Source organism: Boleophthalmus pectinirostris, unplaced genomic scaffold (genome assembly GCF_026225935.1).
Source record: "Boleophthalmus pectinirostris isolate CB_2022bp ecotype Guang Dong unplaced genomic scaffold, ASM2622593v1 HiC_scaffold_1, whole genome shotgun sequence".
NCBI lineage: Eukaryota > Metazoa > Chordata > Actinopteri > Gobiiformes > Gobiidae > Boleophthalmus > Boleophthalmus pectinirostris.
This window is the reverse complement of record NW_026570970.1, coordinates 20,477,065-20,489,049: the sequence shown is the minus strand read 5'-3', so window position 1 is coordinate 20,489,049 and position 11,985 is coordinate 20,477,065. Positions and strand designations below refer to the sequence as shown.

The 11,985-nt window shown below is 40.0% G+C and overlaps 1 protein-coding gene across 1 annotated transcript in view; it reads left to right on the top strand.

The window, feature by feature from the left end:
* The first annotated feature begins 2,599 nt into the window (after window positions 1-2,599).
* nalcn (sodium leak channel, non-selective) overlaps window positions 2,600-11,985 on the top strand; it is a 35,567-nt gene continuing 26,181 nt past the window's right edge. The window contains exons 1-11 of the mRNA XM_020936286.2: window positions 2,600-2,629; window positions 2,829-2,890; window positions 3,434-3,574; window positions 3,881-4,063; window positions 4,851-4,934; window positions 5,012-5,151; window positions 5,251-5,379; window positions 6,510-6,661; window positions 6,978-7,120; window positions 7,317-7,421; window positions 8,047-8,133. Coding sequence (XP_020791945.1) covers window positions 2,849-2,890; window positions 3,434-3,574; window positions 3,881-4,063; window positions 4,851-4,934; window positions 5,012-5,151; window positions 5,251-5,379; window positions 6,510-6,661; window positions 6,978-7,120; window positions 7,317-7,421; window positions 8,047-8,133 — 1,206 coding nt within the window. The 5' untranslated portion in view covers window positions 2,600-2,629; window positions 2,829-2,848. The remainder of the gene's footprint in view (window positions 2,630-2,828; window positions 2,891-3,433; window positions 3,575-3,880; window positions 4,064-4,850; window positions 4,935-5,011; window positions 5,152-5,250; window positions 5,380-6,509; window positions 6,662-6,977; window positions 7,121-7,316; window positions 7,422-8,046; window positions 8,134-11,985) is intronic.

Sequence of the window (11,985 nt, the reverse complement as noted above, 5' to 3'; positions counted from 1 at the left end):
TTTATATCACACCTTTCAAGGCATCCAAAGCACTTTACAGTTAATTGTTCAATTGCTCCACACTCCATGGTGGTAAGCTAATATAGCCACCACAGACTGACAGAAGCAAGACTGCACCTGTGTCATCGGCCCCTCCAACCACCACCAACACTCACGCACAAACTTTATTACTAGGCACTGTAGCTCAAGTGTCTTAAAGTGTCTAAGGACACAAAGAGTGGCACCCCACTGCGGCACCTGGAATTCCCAGTGTTCTCCCATCCAAGTAGTACCCACTCCCGGCCCTGCTTAGCTTCTGAGACCTGACGAGATCAGGCTTTGATAAGCTTTGATAAGCTTTGATAAGCTTTGATAAGCTGGTATAGCCACAAGAAGACAAGGCTACTTACTGAAACTTCAGACTGGTTGCGGATGGCCTACTTGATAATACTTGCATGATTTATCTACTGTAGAGCCATGACTCATGAGTGTGCAACTTTCCCAGTCAGAGTTCTCATTGTTCTGCAGCGCAAGTAGCCGCCTAACCTTTAAAGTTTTGAAGCTACTTTATCACATCTCCATGTTTCTGCATCCGCCAAACTAAGTAGTCCTATTACTCTATTCAATTATATTTTTAATGACAACACCCAAAATGAAACATCACATTTAAGCAGTTTGCTGGAACATTACCAGCATAGCCTGCGTCTTGACCTCTGGAGCAGCCTTCACTGTCACCATGGTAACGGCGCGCTCCCCTGCACGCGGAGCTGTTGATGTGATTGCCACCTGCGCGCTCCCGCACCCCCTCTGTCTCCTCTGTCCGCAGCGCGATTGCTTAACCGACACCGGAAAACAGCTGATGTTATGGGCAAGAAAAAACAGGATTGGTAAAGAACATCCGACTATCGTAAGTGACACGTATCTTTCTACTTTTAGCATTACGCCGATTGTTCCATGAGGACATCTTGTGCTAAGAGGGATGCAGCAGGTGACGCTTGATGCTGCTGCTACATTCGATGTTTCTACAGGAAGTGAGACGTTTTCATCCTTTGGAGCAGGCCTTGATTACAATTCGTGATGCTGTTACTACTCTGTGACATGAATTGTGTATCAAAGACCGTATTAGCAAGCAATGAGGTCCACCGATGCTCATTATAAGCCTATCGCTCCTTTCTTTCATGTTTAGCTTGATTTTAGCCGCTGTAGCATCTTAGCTCGTAGCCGTTTCCATAGTAACATGGCTCTCTTCATCAGGCTCAGGCCTACATCTCTTAGATAACATGTAGAGTAGCCTAGATGAGGGATATCAAGTGTATAGGGTCAATTTTGTTGGGTCATTAATTATGCTATGTAAAATATTTAACCGGGAGCAGTTTGGACGTCAGCCTTTACCTCTTGTCCTCATTACAAATAGAGTTCCCTGGGGGACAGTAGCTAACTGATTACATTACTGTCACAATGATTTTTGTCACACAGAAGATGTTTTTATTGACTGGTTGTTGCTCTTCTTACTTACATACTTTTAGATACCTCTGGATTGCTAACAGTTTTCAACAACCTATAAACCTATCAAATTAATTAATTAATGAATAAGCACATTTCAAATGTCTTATATTAAACCTTTCTGGTGGCTATTGACATTTAGTAATTAATTAACATATGCTTCAATTATGGGATTTTGGAAATACAATAAAGCAGCAATATCAAGGGAATGCCCCCCTTACATTGTAAATGATAACATATCAAAAAGCTCAATATAGCATTGAAATGTATACTTAAAGTGATTTTGCTGAATCAAGGTACTACCAACTTCTTTGGTAAACTTTATGCTAAGAGGTCTAATTTTTTCTGCACCATGCATATACTAACAGTTACAATTAACCTGCCCAGTGATAGTATCCTGCATGTGAAGAACGTGTCCTTTTTCAAATGGGAAAGTAATTGCAGTCTATGCCACCTATACTCCCACATAATAGCACTTAGAGCCTGTAATTTAGTTTTCACTCTTCTTCAAGTCTCCATCTGCATATGTTAAGTGTAGCAATTACGCTGGGAAATTGCTTCTAACTACATGGGGTTTTATAGAATGGACAGTTTCTTTTCTTGGTAGTGGCATAAAAAGCAACATAACAGAGAAGCATTGTTCTTAAAAGTTCCTTGTTGTCAAACCAGCTAAGTAATTTAATACTTTATTTTTCATCATAGATTTGGTTTTCACCTTCTTCACAGTTGTGTGAGTTCCTTTTCTCTTTACAGAACTCACACTGGCTTTGTTTGTTATTTATAGAGTTTTGTCCTTCAGTTTGTACTGGTTTAGGCCCAGTCATATTTTTATTACTTTGTTTTATTTTGTGTTTTCTATATGATATATATGACTTGACGTTGGATCATTGTCATGTATTACAGAATTACTTGGAAAGCCCATTTTATTTCATTGTTACCTTGTAACCAATTGTGCTGATGTAAATCCATGTATAACCCATTTACTGTATAATTGCTCACCTTGTATAACTTCTGTGATGTTCACTCACGGCTGCTGCAGGCTCTCCAGGCCTCAGGACAGTGTCCCTCTTGCATCTCTTGTCTCTCTCTGGCTGGTCTCTCCGCCCTCTGTGACCTGGGAATGAATGCACCAATGAGGAGCCTCACAGTGAGTGGCCTACTCCTCTTCCACCTCATGCTCCTCCACCACCACACCAGTCACTTACTCCCTCATAGAGTGTGTTCATATATGCCTTGGTGTCAGACGTGGTGGGCATTCTGTCTCTATGAGCGTACTGTAGATGTGGATAGTGTTACTGTACACCATAATGCCATAATGTTGACTAACTGTTGTGTGTTATTTACAGGGTATGCCTGATCGCATGTTATGTGCAGTGCTGGAGCAATTTCAGCTTTACTTTTCCCTTTGGTATGTGCGCTTTGTCTCCATTCAGACTGTCATTCTCTTCTGTTCCTATGTTCAAACAGCCTTTACATCTTTCTTTTTCTGCATTATACAAACGCACACAAACACTGTCTATGACAAGGACACGCGTAGGCGACACCAATTCACAGTCACACTGTACAGTGGTACAGTGTACACTTCTAGTGGCTTGGTGTTAAAGATGGTGGAGATTAGTTTGATTAAATGGTAAGTCAGTCCAACATGAATACACTTGTCCTGTGTCCCATGTGTGCTATGTCATGTACCACAGTGATCGTTCAACAGTGTGACACTTTTAATTTCGGGGTACAGGCCTTTGGTCTGGCTATTTAAGTTTGGGCAGTTATTTTTGTAACTTATCTATATTTAATCACAAATACTTCACACAATTTCTATTTGAAAAAGTAAGAGCTGTATTTTAATAAATGCAAGTTGTCACAGACTGCCCAGACTTGGATGTGGCCAGAATCTTTTCTTTTTTTCATCTAGCGTTAGTCACTGCATGGTCTTCCTCCCTGTGTCTGTCAGATCCACTCTCTGTATAGCACAGCAAGCCCCAGCATGCTGAAGAGGAAACAGAGCTCTCGGGTCGAGGCCCAGCCCATGACCGACTTCGGGCCAGATGAGACACTGGCAGACAGCGCCGACATCTTCTGGATCAACAAACCAGTGAGAATTGTCTCAATGCATTGTGAATCATAACAGTAACTTTTGCTTGTGATTCAGTTTCATTATGATTTAGACCTGTTGGGCACAATTCTAATTCTAAGATATTTATAATGATTATATCAGTAACTCATAAACTATAAATTCATAAGGATGCAGTGTTGGGTGGACTTTATGCCAAATCCAACCATCTAAGAACTACCTAAGTATCAGGTTTATTATTACATCCTTGTCTTATAAATGTATCAGAAATTGACTATTACATTATGGACAACGATTATTGTTCTTATTGTATTTATTTTCTTGCAGTGGGTGCACTCTCTGCTGCGAGCCTGTGCCATCATAAGTGTCATCTCAGTGTGTATGAATACTCCGAAGACCTTTGAGCACTACCCTCCCCTTCAGTATGTCACCTTTACCCTGGACACCCTGCTCATGTTCCTATACACGGCTGAGATGATCGCCAAGATGCACATCAGAGGAATCATCAAGGTAGGAGTAGTAGATTTCTTCAGACACTGAAGTGCTTTATGCGCTGTAGCTCTTTACAGATTTGAGTCATTGATAGTAGTTAATATTTAACTTTAAATTGTTTCCAATCTATAAGTAGACAAACAATGTACTAGAAGCATCTAGAAACAGACAGCTGGCAGATGAAAGCCCCATAATTACAACCATAAAGATTCTAGACAGCTTAATTGGCAAATCAATGATAACAAGCAGGAGGTAGTGGAGGACACCGACCTATGTGGCACTGGTTTAGATCAGTGTTTGTGTGTGTGCAATTGTAGAACTTTATTGATGAATGTTGAGCCCAAATACAAAACCAAATGCATTTAATAAACAGAGATTTATTGACAACAGCCCATTTGTAATTGTCTGCCCTCATGTCATGTGCATAATCACTCTGTATCTGCTGAGTGTAAGGCGGCCCTTGCAGATGCAGTTACAGTTGCTCTGAAGTGGTAATTAAGTGGGCCCATTTTTGCTGGGCAATGTGACATTTTAGTTTCTTCCCCCCCTAAGGGATTCCATAGTGTTTATACTGTCATGAAAACAGGGATATTTGAACACAAATACTCAGTCCACTTCTGCTGGCAGCAATTTCTATGTTTTTTATCCTCCTAGACAAATTTTCAATAGAATTTCCATAGATATTCTTTTATGAAAAAGGTTTTAAAATGAAATGATCAGAATAATTCAAATTTTTTAATGTTTAATAATAAGGTTAACACCGTTGTCAGTGCTGGACTTGAGAGCTGTATGTGTTTTAACACAGGGGGATAACTCGTATGTGAAGGACCGCTGGTGCATGTTTGATGGTTTCATGGTGTTTTTCATCTGGGTCTCATTGGTGCTCCAGGTAACATCCTTTAACCTGGTTGGATTTGTTTCTTTACACAGACCATGTTGACCAATATAGTGTCCTTTTTCTGTAAGGTATTTGAAATAGCCAAGCTTGTAGATCAGATGTCTCCATGGGGCATGTTGAGAATACCACGAGCACTTATAATGATCAGGGCCTTCAGGATCTACTTCCGCTTCGAGCTTCCTCGTTCTCGCATCACCAACATTCTCAAGTACAATATTCCATAACCATTTATCCAAAATATGTGTTTAGATTCTATAAGAACTAAGGTACAAAATGGACGCTGAGAATTCTGTCCTCATCTTTACAGGCGTTCTGGTGAACAGATCTGGAGTGTGTCTATCTTTTTGCTGTTCTTTCTCTTGCTTTATGGAATCTTGGGTGTTCAGATGTTTGGGACATTCAACCATCACTGTGTGACCAATGATACAGAGCCAAAGTAAGCACATTTGCTATGTATATTCCATTTGTTGATACATCCGAATAGCACAAAGACTCTCAGCATAAATTGGATAGTCTCCGTGAAAAAAAACAAAAACAAAACACATGTCTCATCAACCAGCAAAAACAGTATTTAATCCAGTGCTTGTGTAATTCAGACATTGGAGGTGCATTTAGGGTGATGGCAACTGCTATTAGACCCTCTAATGAAGGTTTTGGAGTATAGTTATTAGGCTGGGGAAGATGTGATGAATCACTGTAGAGACAAAAGTTAGAGGAAGTGAGAGGGGATCATAATGGTTTACGCCTTGATCTGCAGCAATGGCTGACACTAATTATAATGATTAACACTGCACTATGTTCAGGACTGGCATTAGGCTCATTCTTACAAAATTGATTCATAGCAGTATAAATGATGTAAGTAGGGCATTTGTTGTGTGAAATGTGAAATGGCAGTAGAAGAAAGACGATGGAGAATAGCTTTGGACATTCTTGTAGTTATGGTTCAGATGTTTGTATCATCATGACATAAGTGCATAAACAGATACACTTGTCCTCTCATTGAGTTAGCCCTCATTCATTTGAAGTTAAAAAGCAACATTTTCAAGTTTCTAAACAGCCTTCCAATTGTATTATGTGCTATGTGCTAAACCACCTTTCCCTGAAATTTGTGTGATTATAGACAGTATGTATTTATTTTGGCAGTTTTGTTGGCATCATATCCAAAAATGAAATATTTATTTGTCTATATATTTAAAAATAATTACAATAATTATTGTATATTTACATGATTTATGCCATAGACCATGCTACTTATAACAATAGAATATAATATAGCTCATCTTATTCAGCCTAGTCTAATTAGCTTAATAGAGATTGACCTGCGTCTCTGATTACCTTGTGTAATAGTGCCATGAATTATCCTTTCTATCCGTGTATCCTTTAATAAACCTTTGGATGAGTGTCTAGGCAGCCATCGGAAAGCATTAATTTTCATTAGAGAAATCATACCGTGTCTTGAAAATCACCTGTGGCTGAAGGGACATAGGCAAATAAAGGACATGTGTATGTATGCATGCATGTATGTATGTATGTATCTATTCAATGAATGTGCTTATATTTTTACAGTAACGTGTCTTGGAACAGCCTGGCCATTCCAGACACTCACTGCTCTCCACATGGGGAGGGCTACCAGTGTCCCTATGGTTTTAAATGTGCCGACCTTGAGGAATACGGCCTCAGCAGACAAGAACTTGGTTATAGTGGTTTCAATGAGCTAGGTAAACATATCTGCTGCACACCCAACATACCATCATGGATTTTACAATTTACAGTGGGCAGATATCCATTTTATGCTTCATATATAAGCAATATACTATATTGTAATTGGGCATTTACACACCTAACAAGCATTTTTTCCCCATATTTAAACTGTGTGTGAAAATGATCACAACATGTGCCTTTTGATCACTGAATGTTTATTGAAGTAATTTATTTATATATGGGCACATAGCAAAATCAATTTAATATGTTGGCATTGTCATATTATATTTATATCAGTAACTACCATTTATCGTGTCTTGTCTCTTTGGTTAGGTACAAGTATTTTCACAGTGTATGAGGCAGCATCACAAGAAGGATGGGTCTTCCTTATGTACAGAGCCATTGACAGTTTCCCTCGTTGGCGCTCCTACTTCTACTTCATTACCCTCATTTTCTTCTTGGCATGGCTTGTCAAGGTTGGACACTATTTCTAAAGCATTTTTTCATTTGGTTCGTGAACAGTAAAACGGTCCAGACGGATGACATTGAACAACATTTCCAAAGCATAATGTATCACCTTTTTGTTAGCAATGTCTAGATAAAAACTGTTTCCTCCTGTCAGCTGCATGCCCTGTAGTACTGTTATTTATAAGATGTCTTTCTCGTCTGCAGAACGTCTTCATTGCAGTTATCATCGAGACATTTGCAGAGATCAGAGTGCAGTTTCAGCAGATGTGGGGGTCAAGAAGCAGTACAACCTCCACTGCCACCACACAGGTACGCCAAGCACCAGCGCAGATTAGACATCTCTTTTACACAGCTCCTGTTTCATGATTGATTTAGAACACAATTCCAGTACTGGCGATCACACTTGACTGGAAAACATTGAGTATGAAAAATAGTTACCAAAGCAGTGATTAGATTTTTCAAGACCTACATGATGAAAAAGTATTATAAAAGCAAAGATTGAGCTACCATGGCATATGCACCATGCCATTGGTAATCATAAGAGAGGACTCTTTGATTATGATGGTACACTCTCTCTGCTATGCAAAGTTTGCATTGTAGTTGTGTCATTATTACTCAGTTTACTCATGCAAGAGGGAAACGTTAACATGTTTCTATTTTTTGCATTTTCCATCAAAAGAGGGAGTGTGTTTTCCCTTCAGTGTAATTTGTGCCCTCATATAACATTTAAGTTAGCAGAAATAACTGTTATTCTTTCACATTGTACAGCCTAATTATTCAACAACCATGACATTGTGTGGGTGTGGATCTCTTAGTCTGGAGATGCCTTTAGTCATGGTTGTGACCACAGATGTACAAACAGACCCAAAGGGCAGATATGGTGTTTAATTTTGCCCAGTTGTTTTTAGAGCTTGTATGTGTCTCATGTGCTCAGATGTTTCATGAAGATGCTGCTGGGGGGTGGCAGCTCGTCGCCGTGGACGTCAACAAACCACATGGTCGAGCGCCTGCGTGCCTCCAGGTAAGACTGCACTATCATTAACATTCACTAGTTCTGTTCTTACTCACATATTCACAAAGATTGTTTTTCTTTATCTTTTTGGGCTTGTAGCTAATATCTTAATAATACTTGTATTTAATTTTTGTTGGGCACTAACTATTTGATATAGGTTTGGATACACATGGTGTCACCTCATTGTTTTCACATTTTTCTATTTTAATGATGGCATGAAATGGCTCAGTGATGGTATTTAAAATGAGGATGGCTCATGTGTGATGTGTGGCTGCACTAACGAAGCTGCTTCTGTTGTGGATGTGCTTTTAATGGCGGCTACATGATGGACGCCACAGCCACTGCTGCCACGGTGACTGTGATGCCACTGGTTGGGCTTTAAAGATAAGCTGAAATCAGCAGGCGCCACTTAAAGCTGGCGCACTGTTAATAGCGATGTTGTGTAAAGACTTGGCTGTTGCTGAGAGAGACTGCCAACAGAGTTTGTATCAGGAAGACTAGGGCTGTCAACAAAGTCACATAGAAAACATACTGGTGCATAGCCAAGGTGCACATACATACATGATTAACCAGGGAGAAGAAAAAAAGAAAACCTGCAAACCCAAAAATAAATGTAGTATTCACATCAAAGGGATGTTTCTTATAGAGTCAATCATCAGTGAGAAGAAAGATTTAGATAGAGGGATAACCGGAGGGATAAACATGGCACATTTTCCCCAGGGCCCTGAGCTCTTCCACACACAACATTCTATAAAGCAGCAAGCTTGCTGCTTTATTTACTCAAGGTATTTTTGACTTATGGTTAGGGTTTGCAGTAGTAGTTCTAGACATCTTCCAAATTAGACAAATTAGGGAAGAAACTGCATTATCTAAATAAGGCTAGCACCTTCCTTTGGTACACCAGTGTCAGATGGGGATGCAAACTGTGTCGGCAGGTAGTGTGAAGGCAGGTTACAGTCTGCAGGACCATCTGTGAGTGCAGGAGGAGTGAGTTTGGGTTCTGCTCTGTGTCATTGGCCAGAAGATTCTAATGTTTTAGAAAATTTGACAAATGTAATATTTTCCATATTGTGAAAGGCAGCAAACATTTCTTGATTTGTTCTGGGTTTTTTTTTGTTGACCAAAAAACACAGCACTTGAGCTACATTTAAAACTAAATATATATGGATATTGTTATTGCCAGAATCACTGAGAATTGGATTTATTTACTGCCTGCCCCATATGTAAAGACTAGATGGTAGACAAATGCTGACATGTTTTGTGATCCAAGCGGGTCATGTGTAATTTAGCATGGCCTCTAATGCAGGTTGGTCCCACTGTCAGTGCTAAATGTGCAGTGATGGATAACACATTGGCTCACTGGGGGGAGTTAAAGTCCAATAGTGGAACACCTTTTTGACCTCTCCTTCCTAAGCCAGAGGTTATCGATTCCCCCAAACCTCCTTTTTCCTGTCTCAATGATCCCGCTCACCGGATATTCCTCGTGACGCCCTTTTTTAATCATTTGGAACTTACACAATCATGTCAAGGTTAAGGTCATGCTTGTGTGCGGGCGACGAAGGACAGCACACGTTACTGCAGAAATGGGGAAATTGGCTGGAAATGAGAACGTATCTGGGGAGAAAAGGAATTACTTTGAGGACGACATTGTTGCAAGAAGTGATTACAGAAAGGATGAGCTTATATGGTATGTGGACAGAGGGAAATAGACAGTCACTTGCAGGATAAACCAAAGATGTGACCACTCCTGTGAGATTTCAAAGGAGACGGCTAAATATAGTTCCGTACTTCAGGACAGAAGTGCCATATGCAGAAATGAATGAAACAACAAAATGCATTCCTAAATTAAAGTCAGTGAGACAATAAATACAGAGGTGGCAATGCCGATATTAAGCATAGGTGGGTGTTGACATGTTTTATTAAGGCCATGTTTTCAGTTCGGAGACATGAGTCACACAGCTCTGTCTGGACAATATTAAGCAAGGTGCTCCCACATTGTTACAGCCCATCTTAAGTTTATACACCCACTGCTTTGGCAAACAACTTTTGATTGGAAGAAACAATTGCAAATACATTTTCTTATTGTTTTAAGAATTTGTGTGCAGTGACATTACTGAATATTGGAATTAGAGCCCGACCGATATGGATTTTGTTGTGGCCGATATGAAACTGATATAATGATAGTTGGGGCTGCCGATATAATCGCCGATATATTTAGTGATGTAAAAATTCACTGTAAATCTTGAATTGATTAAAAAACTTAGGTTTGGCTCTAGTGAATTCTAAATTGGGTTTATTTAGGCAACATTTATTGTTATTTTGACTCTTCACATCAAACATACATACAGTAGATTGGCCTAATGGCATTTTTGCATCACATTCTAGCTACTGTTACTGTCACTGCTAGTGATGGGTATTCCAGTTTTTTTTTGGAGAACCGGCTCGGCTCACTAAAGCAGCTGGCTCTTTTGGCTCCCAAGCGACTCTTGAGATGGTTTTGTTCCAAGCAGGACTAAACCAGAACTGAACCAGGACTGAATGTCGGGACTCGGTTTCTGTCTTTCTCCTGCACTCGAGCCATTAGTCCTGGTTTATTCATTTTATGCTGAACTGCAGCCAAATATGCACTTTTTTTTATCCTATGCACACGCAGATTTCTGAAAGTTTCGTTTTCAGCCGCTGCTGCTGTCAAACTACGGGTCTACATGCGGCATGAAGAGAAAAAGTGAGAAAAAGAGAAAACACGGCTCCCAATAAGAAACATGCTCCCGTTGTTCGCTTCAAAGAGCCGGATCTAAGAGCCGTTTCGATCGCGACCGACCCATAACTCCTAGCTAGTAAACTATCGCTATTAGCCTTTAGCCGTAAAAACGTGCGCACCGCGGTAATTAATTATATGCATAAATGTGGATCATTCACACGTCTATTCACAGCTCATTTACATATCAATACTGGTCCAGTAACAAATATACGGCCAATGTAGTCACTTTACAATAGACCAATAGAAAACAGCCTGTTTATGTGTGGGAGCTACAGCAGCTAATTGCTAACAAAACCTAAACTAGCTTCAAAGTCGATGTATTTCCAACACTCACCGCTCACAGGCTCCTCCTCACATCACAAGTCTGCACTAATAAATGTCCTTTTAATCCAGACTCAAACCGATTGTTCGAAAAAGAATATAATCTCAGTGGTGCACACCACTGCGGGTGTAAACAAACACGTGTGTGAAGTAACGTCACTCTGGTGGTGTGTTCAGGGACAGTACGGACACAGACACAGACAAATTACACCGTAAATAAATACTGATGCGGAGCCACACATTAGGACATTTATCTGTCTGTAAATTGGATTAAATGAACATAATGTAGAGAGTCTAAGCTTTATAACGAGATATAACATGCCCACGTGAAATATCGGCACATATCAGCAAGCATATCGGCCGATAGCCGATATGTCTCCAGGTGCCCATATTGGCCGATAATATCGGCCAGCCGATATATCGGTCGGGCTCTAATTGGAATGCATAATTTACATATGGCTCACAGCAATGCCACTGTTGCGCTTAATCAAATTACATCAGAATTGCCTGCTAGGATGAACCAGGGATAAAACAGGACTAAAGTAAAATACCTTAACAGGGTTAACAGGGTCTGCACTACTTATCCTACTTATAGTTATTATAATATGAGCATACTCGCTGTTAGCCATAATGAAATTGTGAGCATAGAGAAGATTAATTGTCTACTGTATACAGTAGATGCTGTTATCTTTTTTTATTTGCTCAAAATGCCAAGTGACTAAAGAGGTGAGCACAGCATGTTGGTGACAAGTCCTGTGAGATTTGTGCATCATGGATGC